Raw genomic sequence first — 15,981 nt, 5'->3', positions numbered from 1 at the left:
CCATCTGAAGAATATAAGCCAATCTCATACATACTTCAGCTTTTTTGCTGTCATTCATAACTACATCAGCTCTTTCTTCCAGTGCAGTCAGCTGTTCCATTAATTCTTGTAAGTTCTTTTTATTCTCTTCAATTTCTTTCTCAGTGCGAAGCACGGCATCCTCTGATTTTTTCAAGTTTCTGAATATAATAAAGCAGATGTAACGCTTCTTCTTTAGTTATATTTAAGAATTTGAAAATAATCAGCTCTCTAAAGAAATATAAGATTGGTGCCAACAATTTCCATGCTGTTTCATAGCCACATGCAGGTCACCCTGCTTCTGTGGCTTGGCACCTTTAGCAGCTACCATTCCTTCCGAGTCCATCTGCAGCTCCATCTGCCCCTTCTCTCTAAAGCAAAGAGACTTCCGTCCTACAAACATATTCCCAATTGTAATGCATAGAAATGAATTGTAAACATTGTCGAAGGCTTTCATGGCTGGAATCACTAGGTTCTTGTGGGTTTTTTTGGGCTATAGAGCCAGAGGTCAAGAAGCATTCTTTCCTGACGTTTCGCCTGCATCTATGGCAAGCATCCTCAGAGGTAGTGAGGTCTGTTGGAATTAGGACAAAGGGTTTATTCCACAGATATATAAACCCTTTGTCCTAATTCCAACAGACCTCACTACCTCTGAGGATGCTTGCCATAGATGCAGGCGAAACGTCAGGAGAAATGCCTCTAGAACATGGCTCTATAGCCCAAAAAACCCCACAAGAATTGTAAACAGCTTTGGAAGTCAATTTTGAATGAAACAATAGTAGCAGTATAGACACATCACACACATAACACACTTGCATTTTTACAAGCGCGACCAGCATACATTTTGGCAATCCAAAATAACCGTGAATATTCATTTTAGACCCCCCCCCCCCCAAATACACAAATAATAATCTCACTTTTACACAGAAAGCATTTCAAAATCTGTGTATTTCCTAGCAAACAAAATTACAGATCTATATTTCCCCACATATTTAACATTTTCTTAGTGTTCCCTATCCTTTCCCTGGCTTTTACTCCCAGCTCACTATGCTCTATCCTACTGTACATGCGACTATATACAAGTTCATACACCTAACCATAGGTGACAATCCATGCACAGAAAATGTTTAGAATGTAGCCTCTTTAGAAAATACTGAGAAGCAATAATCATGTTGTAAATCCTTTACCAAATCCAGTAATTTCTTTTGTTAAAAACCGAAATACATCTATAAAGTCATACTTACATTTCTATATTGGCACACAAAGGACACAAAATCATACCTGTCTGCTGTCTTGATGGCCACCTGAGCTTTGGTAATAGTAGAAGTACACTGATCTATTTCCTTATTTATTTTATCAAGATTATCTTGCTGAGTTTTAAGTTTTTTATTGTTAATTTCAACTATGAGATTATGTAGTCTTTTAACTTCTGTTTCCAGTTTATCAGCCTTTGCAGCAACCCGATCATACTCTATCAAAGACATATGATGAAAATAGTGAATATTTTAAAAGTTATTTCACAATACTTTGTTTTCTCTATTTCAACAGACAGGAATTTTGAAGTTACAAAACTGTAGGCATTGTTCATTTATTTTTTGCTTCAGAAAAAAATATTTTCCTAAAAGGAAAAGCAAACTTATTGAATAAATAGCAGTTATGGCTTATCAATGGATATCCAGTAAATCTGAATTACTTTATCTCAGACATAATTTTCTACTCCTGGAAAAATCTATAATGATATATCAGCTGAGGAGGTAGTCAGACTTTACTCACAAGTCCAGCCTCAGGTATCCTGGACATTAACAATGCCTACATCAAGTATGTATCTTTTATATACCTGATAGTGTAGTCCCTGTGGCTATGATTACATGGCATTCTTAGAAATTGTGAGTCATCCTATGTTATACATTTAGATTATTTGTTGGTTGGTTTTTTAAAATTGTGGTATTAAATGTTAATCAGTTCTGTAATGTATTTTAAAATGATGTTAAACCAATAGTAACAAAAATTCACTTTGGATTTCATTCAGAAATGTAACACATTTCCCCTACGCATTGTTGTAACCTACAGCACAGACTTCTCAATAGAAAAATATGCAAAGATACAGAAATGTTTTGAAAGAGTTGCTGACAACAAAAATATTAAATGAAAGATCACACTGGTAATGAATTATTTACATTACTATTTATATGACTATATTATTTACATTTTTTACATGACTATATATGTTACTTGTATTCACAGATCTCACAATGGTGGGATACTGTATAACTGGAAAATTCAGAAATATTCATATGATGATGAATACTTGTTGGGACTAAGGAAAAAAAGTACAACAATTTAAAATGCAGCAGGCATCTGCTTAGAAAGCCACTTAAGTAATTTTAGTGATGTGGGAGTATTTCATGCACAAGGTTGTAGGAAGTGAAGATATAATCAGATATTTTAAAGCTATTTCACAGTAGTTTAAACAAGCGAATTTAAGTTTTATAATAACAGATCCATTAAAGAAAACTGAATGAATGTTTTAAAATTATTTATTTCGTATCAAAAGCATTGCATAAAATAGTATAAAACTGATAAAATAGAAGATATGCAGGCAGCTAAATATCTTTTGACCAAAAACAGGCAACAGCAACAGCATTGTCTGTAGCCTCCAACAATTCCTCCTCTGTACATGAGGCAGGGCACAATGTACAAGCATAAAGATGCAGAGTTGTCTGTTCTGCTCCACAGTCACACAAGGTGTGGGATTCTTTTAGGTAGTGCCATTTTGCCAGGTTGTCTTTTGATCTGCCCACTCTTCTGAGTCTCTTCAGGGACTTCCAGGTTGCCCATTCTTGGTTTGCCCCTGGAGGAAGACCCTCGCAAAGGGCCATCCAGTTGGGATTTCCTGGTCTAGCTGCCCAGAGGGATACCTTTGCTGTTGCTGGAGGGACGTCAAGAGGAGTGGTAGTTCTCATCAAGCTTTTCCTTGATTTGGGTCTATTGGGAGGAGGCTGGTAGCCATGTAGTGGGTGGCTTTCAGTGTTCAACCTTATTTCTCTGACATTTAGCAGGGGGGGATGCCAGCTAGCTTGTAGAGTTTATCAACAGGGGTAGGTTTAAGACACCCTGGGATTATTCTGCATGTTTCATTCAATGCTATGTTCACCTGCTTTGCATGGGCAGACCTATGCCAAACAGGGCAGGCATACTCAGCAGTTGAGTAAGACAAGGCTAGGGCTGATGTTCTTCTTAATTTTGGGTCTGCATCCCATGTGCTGTCAGTAAGTTTCCGCAGGATTTTATTGTGTGCCGCTACTTTGTGCTTGGTGTTCAAGCAGTGTTTCCCATATGCTAGTGTTCGATCTAAGGAGACACCGAGGTATTTAGGATGGAAACAATGTTCAAGTTCTTGACCTTCCCAGGAAAATATTACCTTCATTTGTATCAAGAACCCCCAATTTAAAATATTTCTCCAGAAATTCTGTACTTACAGAACACAACCCTTTTAGCAAAATAGCATACCATTTATTTTTGAAATATTAAAGGATCAATAAAACCATCAAAACTCACTTTTTATTTTAAACATATTTATCATATTATAAGATAGTGAGCTTCATGATTATGTAAATCAGAAATTATGAATTTGTACTCATTCATATTTCAACGTAAGATATACACACCTTCTTTGAACTTATTACACTTTTTCTCCATGTCTTTTTGCTTGATTTTATCTGGAGCTGCAGCAATTACATTCCCTTCAAATTCTTTAACTTGAATTTTTAAGTGAGCTTCTTGCTCTGACAAACTCTAAAGTATAAAAACAGGCTTGTTACTTTTCTGCACAATGTATTAGGGTTTCTAAGAAATAACCATGATACTTATCAGATTACACCTAGCAGTACACTTCTTAAGTCTGCTTCCCACCTGCGACTTCTAGTAAGCATGAGCAACTGGAAAGCACTTCCTTCATAGAAGTGCTTTCCAGTTGCCCATGCTTCCAGATAAAATTACAAATGCATAGCTCTGTGCTGAAATATTTTCCATCAAGAAGTATATACAAACGAAAACAGTTAAATGCCCAGTTAGGTCTTGGGTCATGAAGGTTGAGCACTTTCAAACTGCAACATACATATACTCCCCCCTGACCATTTGACAGAAGATCAAAGGAAGAATAACTAAGGGAATAATAATTTTATGTATCTTCTGGGAATAATCCTCAACATACTGCACCTTTCCTACCATGTGACAGGGAGGGATGCAGTTTTTAGGATTTTGTAGTTGTAGTCCAATGCAAAAACTACTATGTCATATGCTAATGTATTATATATTATTATAAGGAAAAGAAGATCTAAATAAAGACAAACTCAAATGAGAAATAAGAGATTTTGGAAGTGAAGGGGGAAATGCTAAAACTTACCTTTTGCAAGGCAAGATTTTTTTAAAAATGAAGATGACAGAAATAACTGGCTAAAAGAACGAACTTTGGGCTCCTGTCTCCGATGTCACAATGAGGAGAAAATAACCCACGTGACTGTGGATTGCTCCTTTGCAGCATCCAATGAATTCTTCCAACTCCTACGCTGGCAACTTTTAGACAGAAATCTATAACTAGTGAGCAGACACAGTGCTCACTGGGCTTTGTAGGGAGAAGGCCTATTAGGTTTTTCCTCCTATTTTTTAAATGTATAATTTTGGATTCCCCATGTGTGTTTTAATGAATGGGTTGTGCCATTGCCACTACACACATGTGTGAGGATTTCCACATGAAGATCAGTATTAGTATTACCTGAATACTTGCACTGTACTTTTCTAAAGTGTTCTTCATTTCTCTGACACTCTGACGCAATTTTAATATCTCTTCCTCCAGCTGCACTTTACATTCCTGATATTGTTTTGCTTTTTGGGAGTTCTTTTGAAGCTGAGATTCCATTTCATTTACCTACACAAAGTTATAATGTAAAACCATTAGTAACATACATGTAAGCATATAAAGAAATGGCTGAGTTCATATTTTATTGATAAAAAGTTTAGTCACAAAAGACATATGAACAATATGTAAGTTTGCCAGCAGCAAAATAAGTAGAAAATAAGAAATGTAAAAACGGGTTGCTTATCTGTAACTGGGCTTTTTAAGTGGTCACCTGTGTCCTCACACAAATAAATTTTGCACCTATACAGAGCCATCACCCAGAATATTCTAGAGCTGAGTAGCTGGCAGTAATCCCACCCCTTCCCTATCCAATGCTCCTATCTTAGTTCACCAATCAACCATTACTTTGTTTCATAAACCGCCATTTAACACAAGGGACCTCTATGTGAGATCAGTCCGGCAAGTTTGTGTCACCAAAGTGATAATCTCTGGCTTCTACATCCAATCTGTAAGGTAGATGACTGCAGTTAGGTTGCTGTTTTACAGAAATTGTGACAACACTTCTAAGCAAAGTAGTAGATCTAGGCTGGTTCAAACTGTACAAAATCCAACTGGTATTGGACTCCTGGCCAGTTCATAATTAAGTCTGATGGTTTCAACAACTCATTTGGAGAGACATCTACTCCCACATCTAAGGCCATCATGGCGAACAAACAATTTTTTGATTGAAAGGTTGATGTGAAGTTCGCATAGTAGGTAAAAGCACATTGAACACTAAATGATTTATCCAATAGAGCAGATGGTTCCCGATAACAGCTAGTTAACAGTATATCTTGATTAATACAAAATTGAGATACAATCTTGGGGATGAATGCAACCTTGTCCTTTATGGTGGAGATGGCAAGTTTGTACTTAACATCAATGCTGATATATTTCTTCTCAATAGTGATGTTAAGTACCATCCAAGACATCGGTTACATGAAGGAGATTTTCTTCTTGATCTGAAACATGACAAGAGACTTGCTTCGATACTCCCTGGAGAGGTAGGGCTATGTCCCAAATTATCTGTGCTAATTTTGAGGCTCATACTTGGTATTTCAAAATAGGACACAGCTTTCAAATAATGTGCTACTGTAATGTTTGCAGCATGTGAGGAAGAACTGTCTTCTTCTGCTGAAGTGGTAGGAAGAGATGCCCTTGAACATGATGTTGGCACCAATGATCTAATTTGTGCCAGTATTGAAGACTGATTTATCTATAAACAAAGATATTGATCCTGAGGTCTTCCCTTGAGCAACCTATTTCTTTGGGCTTAATGCTTAAGACAGAAGTATTGTGGATAATGGATCATCACCATCGGGGTATAAATCATGAACTGTTAGGATCACAACCTAATCAGGGTAGCAGAGTTTATTTGGTAATGGATTATCGCTGAGTATGTAGATATTTTATTTCTGTATGTTTTTCAGCATGACGAACATAGATTTCATTTTAAAGATAGCAAGTTTTGTTTACCGATAGCTTCAGATACAGGCACAATTACTTTAAAGGTTTAAAAACTTCAGTAACGTTTCAGAGAGTTTGTATCTTGAACTTATAATCCTTAAATTTCTTCATAAACTATGTTGCTTTATGCAGCTCTCTTTAATAGCCTTAACAGTTTCTAACTTCTAGCTTCTGCACTCTTGAGACTTCTACACTCAAGCATATTCAAGGCTCAACAACACTTCTCTAGCAGTCATTCCTCAACTGACATTTCCTGTCATCCTGTTTAAACCTGAACATTCTAAACTGTCACTGAGTCAGTCACGTGACTTGCAGCCCTTCCCACTGCTTTAGGTATATAGAGACAAGGAAACTGCAAATCGAATAAGATATATACTTCAGGTTATAACAGACATATTACAAAACAGACAAACATCATATAGAGGAGGCTTGAGAAGGTTGCTTCCCCCAACAACAAGCAGAAAAATGAGGTTGTTTTCTTGATGCATTGTCAGTTACTCCTCCCAACAGTATAATCAGTCCCTGTGCTCTATTCTTTAGAGCCTGGCATGTGAAGTTTTGGCAAATTAAAACAAATTAAAATGTGTCATTTGCCCAAAGAAAATAAGTACTGTTTATAAGCATCACGAAACGATACTTTGCACCTGCATCATCATTTAACGCTCACCAAGAGTCATTAAATAGGGAAGAAAAGGCTTGTTTAAAAACACAGGTTTTAAATAAAGAAGAAGAGGCCATAAAATAGAGAAAGAACACAGATTTTTTAAAAATAGAAATAATAGGGAGACATAATGACACAAGAGGGTTATTTGCAAAAGAAATGCAGGCAAGTTCATATGGAGCCCCCAGTGGCGCAGTGGGTTAAACCCCTGTGCCAGCAGGACTGAAGACCAACAGGTTGCAGGTTCGAATCCGGGAAGAGGCAGATGAGCTCCCTCTATCAGCTCCAGCTCCTCATGCGGGGACATGAGAGAAGCCTCCCACAAGGATGATAAAAACATCAAATCATCCAGGCGTTCCCTGGGCAACGTCCTTGCAGACGGCCAATTCTCTCACACCAGAAGTCACTCCTGACACGACCAAAAAAAAAAGGCAAGTTCATAGTGCCCAGTCAGAGAACACCCTGAAAGATGTGAACTCTCTGGCAGACAAAAAGAAAGAAGTAACAGTTGATTGTTGGATCCAGACAGGCACATGGCATAGAGAGAGGTACGGGTTACTGCCAAGATACTTCTGGTATATTTAGACGATGGCTTTGTTCCTATTTACATGAGGCAGATACCATGAAGAAAAAGTTCATTTGTCTGGGAATTGTGGGCTGACCAAGAAGCAGGAAATGGAGATTCAGTACAACAAACTAAAAAAGGCATAGATAACAGAATTTTAATTTCAAATGCAGTGTTCATTAGGTAGGATCAGGTTAAGGGTAAACAATTGTAGTATTAGCCACTCTACTTAATTTATTTCTGGAAGTTTGGGGATGGGGGAGCTCTCATCAATTTAGAAATTATTTCATAATTCACCACTGTCTTACATAGAGTAGTGAAAAATAAGGACATTGTATCTTTTAGTACAATGGGTTAGTATTACCGAGATAGCTACCTTGTCAAAGTAAGTTATGAAAGGCTATGCTGGGAGATGAATTAAATGCTAGGCTAAAATTCACCTAGGTTTCCATTCATCAATATACCCTAAGTTATCACTATGACCAAATGCAGCATGAAGCCAACTTTATTCTACAGATACTGAGGAACACAAGACAACTGACAGAATATGAGCCTGCTAAACCCCAAACATTGAACTCCATTAACTCAACTGTTTCTCTTATTGATAAGAGTGCACTGAATACCTTAAAGTATTATGATATCACAATATTTTCTACTAGCTTTGTTCAGCTTATTTCTGGAGGAAAAAATTGAGAATTCAAATGATCAATAAATGAATTTGAAGAATACGGCAGCCATCTTTCAACCAAAACTTTCTTGAGTATACTAACCTGATCTTCTGATGTTTCAGCTACAACTGAGGATCCCATTCTACCCTTCATTGGTTTTCCACCACCACCAGTCATTGTCCCTATGGAAGAACCAAAACAAAACGAAATAAAATATTACTGCTACCAATATCACAGTCAACTTTTGTTTGTAAGTGCCATTAGGCAGCTTTGACATACCCGACTGTTCTATTATTTGTCCTTGCAGGGTTACTACTCTCCATCTCTTGTCTTTCTGGAATGCAACTCTGGTAGCTTGATCCAGGTTATCTGCTACCAAAGTATCCCGGACCGCAAAATAAAAAGCTTGGCGAATCTTCTCATCTTTAACTTTTATCATGTCAAACAGGCGTGGAGTATTTTCAGGAGTCTGAATTTTGCCCATGCTTTTCTCCCACACTGCCATCTGGAAGAGGATAAAAAGTCTCACAAAAGTAGCAGCATGAAAAATCAAGAATAATCACAGTCATCTGATAAACATATTACACTTCTGAGGACATTTTTTTTGCATTTTGATTGTACTTTTTAAATAGTACAAGTCAAAGCGGCTTTCCTCAAAAGGAAATTTCACTGTATCCAGTGGGATTTTGTCTCTCATTTAATGTTCTCAGGATGGCTGTCTACACTCTTCTCCTTTCAGTTAAAACAATGACAGTCATTATGGCTGTGCTTTGACCACATAAACTTGCCTTTGAAGTAAAAACTGAGAAGTCTTAACACTTACAATCAACCATAAACATATCCTAGTGAGACTATTTAAACAGAGTATAATAAGACCAGTCTTATTACAATAGCTAAGAAACTTTAGCATATGTAATCATAAATCGTAATAAACTTGGAAATTAAAGGTACTGCAACAGGCCTGATGCCATTTTGGAATCTATGAACATTTACTACATACAAAAGAATATAATGTACATCACATACTACTAAGTTAAATGAAATAACTGTGAAGTGCACAACAGAACTGAAAATGAATAAAACCCAAGGAAAATTTATTCTAGGCAGATTTTTTTAGTTCTTCCATTTCATCAGTGTAAAAGTACCTATCAATTCTTTTTCATTGAAACTGATACAAACCTTGTCAAGGCCTATAAAAGTTGCCACTCCAATATTTTGCTTCTTTAAGAAATTAACACATTCTTGAGCGGTATCAATTGTATCAACAACTATGTGGTCGAGTGCCCAACATGATGAGGAAATTGCAACATCATACTTTTCATCTATTGCACCTAAATCACCCTATTGGTAAAAAAAAAGGAGAGAATTTAATGGATTAGGTAACAATAGACATGAGTATGATTTTGTTTGTTTACTTCTTTCCAAGTCCCACTGATTTTATAGGAATTCACATTCAAGTACCGTATATACTTGTGCATTTTTTAAAATATCCCAAAAACAGATGTTGACTTATACATGGTCAAAATGGTAACTCTATGTGCTCCACCACCATTTCTGGCCTGTTTGAATTTCTGGGCAGGAAAATGGCTGCAGCTTTTAATGACATTAACCTTTTCTAGCTGGAAGAGCTGAGGGAGTCAGTACTTCTTTTATGGTAGGGTCCCTCTGATGGACTCTTTGCTGCACCAACAGTTGTATGCAGTCAGCTTGCTTGTCTCCTCCCTTCTCCTTCTCTGAGAAGGTGAGCAGACAGGCTGCGAATGGAGAATGGAAGCTGAAGAAGGCAGGCTACGAATGGAGAACGGAAGCTGAAGACGACGGAAAGGGATTCTGTCTCAGTGGTGTGCAAAGAGACACCAGGAATACCACAGAACATTTGGTTCAAGAGGTTGATTTCTAAAAGTTTGCCTGCACGCTCCAACTCCACTTCACGCGCACACACACCTGCCCTCAACTGCCCACAGCCACCCACTTGTTCCTTCTTCCTTCCCAACCACTCTGAGAAATCAACCAGGCCTGCTGTGACAAGGGAGGGCAGGCAAAAGACAAGAAACCAGCAACCCCTTCAGCTAAATATTTCTCAGTGCAACTGGTGTTTCATCACTCTCTATTCAGATTGATGCCCCTCCTGCAGCCATCCTGCTTGACTCCTCAAGAGAAATTGCGGAGAAAGAGGAGACAAACTGGCAGGTGTACAGAACTAGGGGGAGGAGCACAGCCAAATTGGAGCAGCCCCTTCAAAAAAATTCCTCAGCAGCACCAAAGTTGAACCCTCAATCTCAAAATCTCTCCCTCATTTATACTTCAGGGCAACTTACACAACTAAGTATATATGGTAAGTATTTTCATTTAAAGAAATGCAGTCATTCTACCTTTCAGAATACCCATGTAAAAATAAGAATAGCAGAGACAGTGGCCACAGCCTTTAAGCAGGGCTAGCTACAATTTAACCTAGAGTTTTAGGAATAGTTTGCTCTACAATAGATATGAAAAGTGCCATATCCTGCTTTGTCACCAGTTCAACAGCTGCCCCCTTCCCCTTAGCAGTGAATGTATTTAGGACTGACTGAATTACATCCAGGAATCTGTAGGATAAAACACTAAGAACAGAGAATGTGTATGGTATGGGGAAGAAAGCTCAAAATAACATGGCCCACAGTTAAGATTCCTAAAAGTTAAGGACTGAAGTCTCATTTTGAAGAGATTTACTTTATAACAAAATTTAAGGAGTTTTGTCTTTATGTTCTTTTTTCTCCAAAACTTTATTTAATTTCTATTTAGAAGATGCACTGATTTTTTACATTATATCTTCTTTCATTTAGAAAAAATCTTTAAATCTGCAAGAGGGATCAGATAGTCTTCATCCCAAAATATGGGAATAGTATATGACCCAGAAACACCAGTTTGTGTTGCCAAATTATTTTGTCAGCCACAATTCTCCAAATGCCTACCCAGAAGGAGAGGAAGGAAACCTAAAATATGGCAAGGGAAAAAAAAACACCTTACCAGTCTTCCATATATTCCAGGAATGCTTCCAGATTTCTTCTGCTGCATTAAAGCTTCAAGAACTTTTCCTCGACTTTTATTTACTGCCAATGAGCTTCTGGCTTCTTCCACTTTTTGACGCAGATCTTGAACCAAAGTTTTTATATTTGCTTCTTCTTTCACAAGTTTTTCAAGTTCATTCTCTTTCTTAAAAACAGGGAACCAAACTTCATTCTATTTACTACTCCACAGGAATTAATAAAATCTGTTTTAGAATTACTCATTGTTACATTAGTTGAAATAGTGAATGTGCTTAAATGCAAATAATTCTAGCAACATTTATCTTTAGCAAAATAAACTGGAGAAAGGCTAGAATGCACTGGTATTTTCTAACACAAAATTCCTCATTGGGAATGATGGCGCAATCCATTCAAGATACTGCAATAATGACAATGAATGACAGTGGGACTTCTACAAGGAAAACACCTTAGCTCAATCTCTGTAGATGAAATTATTAGAATGTTATTTATATTTTGTTCTACAGCTCTCTGTAATGACAGAAAAATCATTTAGGGAAGAATATGACACACTATTTCTTTGAAGCAAAGCGTGCACCAGTGCCACCACAGAATGTATTTCTTATTATGTTCAGTGATAAGATTTATTTGGGAAAATTCTAAATTAGATTCTTTTCCAGTGACCTAAATTGACTGGAGTCTAATTTAACGTGTGATTAGATCAAATTGTATTTCATTTATCTCTCTGATTACAAACCAAGTGTCTGAGATTATAATGTATTTTTAAAAAAACAGCCATATAATTTAAACTGTGATTACATAGGCAGTCATGCCAAACTGTGCTAACAGGTAGAGCTCTGCATGTCATTCTAAACATGTTTTTTGAATTTTCAGAAGTTACTTTGTCTCTTTATTGCGATATGAATCTGTACTTTGTTTTGAGTTAAATTATACTGTAATAGAGGGTGACTCGTATGTTAGAATTGGATTGTACAGCTGGCAAGAAGGAATAACTAGCTCCCAGGTGACAAAAATGAGCCTAGTAGTGTGCAAATATTACTGTCTTTATAGAAATTGAAACCAATTCAAATTTGTTTGAACATACAAATTACCTGGTTTTAAGAAGCTGATAGATTTCTCCATCAGATTCATTTTACGGATGTTAATAAAATTTGAAAATTTTCTAAAACATACGTATGTTCAAACAATAGAATATATCTGCATCACGACAGTACACTTACGTACTGCTACTTCTCTATTCACACTGACACAAATATTGTACTCAAAAATCCACTACACCCATCAATTTCTGAATGTTATCCAATTTCCTTAACTTTTCAAAAGTGGCAATCCTATCACTTAGGATATTGGCAATATTCTGCTTAATTGACCACGATACATAACTATGATAATAGAGCTATACCAGTGACATGATTTACAAAAATGCTAAAGATATGTAACAATGTCCAATGGAGCACTGCACAATGGAGGATGCCGCTGTTCAACAGATCATCACAAAAGGTAAGGGTATTTTTACAGTGAGACACAGGGCATCCATGTGCCCTTTATTCAATTAACCAATGCCCTGTAGCTGTTTCGCCATCTCCTTGTACTATCACTGTGCAAGGATAGTCCGTTTGACCGAATGCCACACTGTTACTCAACGGCCATGCCGGTCAATTCACTTGTGCAATAATCCTGACGGTGCAGCTATGACAATATTCCTCTCCTGAAAGGACCATTCTGTAATGGCCGCCCTGAGTCCCCCCCGGGGTGAGAAGGGCGGGGTATAAGTAAGTGAAATAAATAAATAAATAAATAAATAATTCATAAACTGTGGAATTTTAAACTAATTTAGTGTCGTAAATTCCCAATAGGATTCCAGCTGTAGTTTGATTATTTCAATGATGATAATACACATTATCATCTTCTAGTAACCTAATCTTACAATTCAATACAGAAATGTTTTGAAACATAGTGTCAGAAACATTCTTAAAAATAACAATGAGAAATCTTCCTACATATGTCTTCATTTCTTACTGTTTTACAAGCATTAAGATATACAGTGTTACAAATATTATTTTACTATTGGTTTTACTATTGACCTTGCCTTTCTGATACTCATGATTCTGAGAGCCCATTAGCACTTACAAAATTACATGTTTAAGAAACAAAGACATAAAATCTAACCTTCTTTAGATCATGTTCAGCTTGAGGTAATTTTGACTCCAATTCTTTGATAGCAGCTGTCCTTTCCTTAAGTGTTCCTGAAGCAGTTTGTAGAGCTCCTTTCGCAGTTTCCAACTGAGATACTGCAATATTATGACGACTAAGATAAATATCAAGTTCAGATTTTGCCACATCGAAATCTGAACGTGCTTCATTAACTGTTTTGCTAAATTCCATGAGTTCTTTTTCTTTGTTCTAGAAAAATGAGGGGAAAGATTTTAAAGAAATGTGTTACGAAATATTTTCCCCCCATATAAATTAAGAGTTAAATACTTCCAGTTCTTCTTTATGAGAATATATTTCATTCCACCTAAATAATAGATTAGAATTGCAATTTCCTTCTAAAGCTCTTCTCACCAATAATCACACCATCTTAGTCCTTGAGAATTGTTGAAATCGGGACCCTTTGACTCTTTCTTCCCAGAAGAGGTTTTTTTTTTTTTTGCAGCTATTGGTACTCCTGAAAAAACTTTCAGGAGGGGTTAATAAAATGAGACTGAACTTACCATGAATGTTCATTTTCTAATTGTTAGAACAATCCACTATGATTGGATTTATCCCCACATGCCAACTGGATAAAACAGGAGCCCATGTTCTTTTTCAGTTAGGCCCCTTTCCCTGACAGTTTGATTATCTAGTTCTACCTATGCAAGATCTTCTTCTCTTACTGAACCCTAGTTCTTTCTTTCTTTTTTAATTTAAGGGAGCATGTTGATTGTTCCTCCTCCCATCCCAGTATGAATATTTGCATCAAGCCCAGTCTTGGGAAGCCATGAAGCAGTAAGCCACTATTATTGAGACTGAGTCATTTTCGGATGAGCACATTAAGTATAAATTAGTGATTTCAACACAATTTTGCTGAATGCCACCTGCATATTGATCTAATTCATGATCTATATAAACAAAAGTCAAAATATATGTGTATGTATGCATCTGCCTATGATTGTTTGTATTTTTCAAGATGGCTCTCACATCTGGAGAGCCCTGTGGCTCTCTGGCTATGGACCAAACTTGGCACATATACCCAACATTACTAACAGAAAGCACCGGAGGGGTTTGAGGGAAACTGACTCTGGATGTTAGGAGATGTAGTTCACCCACAACCAAAGAGCCCTCGGAATCCAACTGAATCTGGACCAAATTTGGCATACATACTCAACATGACCAATTTTAAATACTGGCGGGGTTTGAGGGAATTGACCTAGAATGTTGAGAGTTGTAGTTCATCTACATTCAAAGAACTCTGTGAACCCCACTGATCTGGACCAAGCGTGGCACACATATCTATTATGATCAACTTGGGGGCAAGTTGATCAGGCGATGATGGGAGTTGTAGTTTACCCACATCCTTGTGCATTTTCAAATAGGACCATACATAAAATTCAAAAACAAACAATTACTATTTTTAATATTTATACTTACAAAAATCTTAACCTAATAATCACTGGGTACCTAAGCTAGCACATAATAAAAGTTGATGGTTCAAACCATCCTGAATCATCACATATATATATTCCAGGAATGTATTTCTCCTGAGATGGGATAAATTATGATTGTTGGTTTTACTGATGGGTCTATGAATCCTAATAAATTGTTTTTGTTGTTCAGAAATATCGAAGTAGCATAAGCTATACTTGTAGCCACAGACTTTGTGGAATGGGGTCACATATTGCTTGGTCTTGGTTTGTGGTCATAACACTGAAAAATGCATGTCCTCATCCACCTATCAATAACTATCTTCAATGGTATTTGTCTCAAATTTCTAGGTACGTAGAAAACAAAGCTCGTGAATGTCTGAAATCAGAAATTCTCTTCAAAAAGACCTTACATCCAAAGTGTGCCACCAGTGCTACCCTGGATGATTTGGTCTTGCACAATCAAGGCTCTGCTTTTCAAATATATCCTGGATCCACAGTATGATTGCCATGACAATAAGTGATGCTGTGGAAGATGCCAGAATAGGGTAGAGACCTCATGAGAATGTTTGAGAGAAGTGCATGCCACCAGAGCCTAAGGATCAGATGTCCTTCCTAAGGCAGCAGTGTATTGGTCAGAAGTGCTGAAATTGGCCATTGATGAGACTGGGATTAACAAGATTCATAGCTTCTGGAGGAAGCGTATATAGCTTTGTACTACATCAATTCCCTTCCTGCTTTATATGGGGTTATTATAATATTATTATCTTAATTTATAATATGAATGGATTTATAATAATAATAATGGATTTTCCCATTCTTATTTAACTATATAATTGAATTCAGTGGAAAAGGAAAAAGAGACATTCATGAGGAGAAGTTGATTCTTGGAATCATGGCTGTCTCTCCGCTGGAAGATTCAGGAGTTAGAGGTGTGGAAAAATCAGACTGGGATTCTGCTGTAACTTTTAATAAAAGAGGAATACAACTATTTTTATGAAAATCTCTTTTTCCATTCCAGAAACTGACAATTTTCACACTTCAGAGTCAGAAAAATCA

General features: G+C 36.9%; 1 protein-coding gene across 4 annotated transcripts in view; it reads right to left on the bottom strand.

Moving 5' to 3' along the window:
• SMC4 (structural maintenance of chromosomes 4) overlaps positions 1-15,981 on the bottom strand; it is a 49,231-nt gene that overhangs the window by 8,631 nt on the left and 24,619 nt on the right. For all 4 annotated transcript variants that reach the window (XM_060767587.2, XM_067466021.1, XM_060767586.2 and 1 more), the window contains 9 exons: positions 13,469-13,702; positions 11,283-11,468; positions 9,456-9,617; positions 8,556-8,781; positions 8,379-8,458; positions 4,793-4,945; positions 3,687-3,813; positions 1,300-1,489; positions 35-179 (listed from right to left, as the gene is read on the bottom strand). In XM_060767587.2, coding sequence (XP_060623570.2) covers positions 35-179; positions 1,300-1,489; positions 3,687-3,813; positions 4,793-4,945; positions 8,379-8,458; positions 8,556-8,781; positions 9,456-9,617; positions 11,283-11,468; positions 13,469-13,702 — 1,503 coding nt within the window. The remainder of the gene's footprint in view (positions 1-34; positions 180-1,299; positions 1,490-3,686; positions 3,814-4,792; positions 4,946-8,378; positions 8,459-8,555; positions 8,782-9,455; positions 9,618-11,282; positions 11,469-13,468; positions 13,703-15,981) is intronic.

Source organism: Anolis sagrei, chromosome 3 (genome assembly GCF_037176765.1).
Source record: "Anolis sagrei isolate rAnoSag1 chromosome 3, rAnoSag1.mat, whole genome shotgun sequence".
NCBI classification, from domain to species: Eukaryota; Metazoa; Chordata; class Lepidosauria; order Squamata; family Dactyloidae; genus Anolis; species Anolis sagrei.
This window is presented reverse-complemented; position numbering and strand designations above follow the sequence as displayed.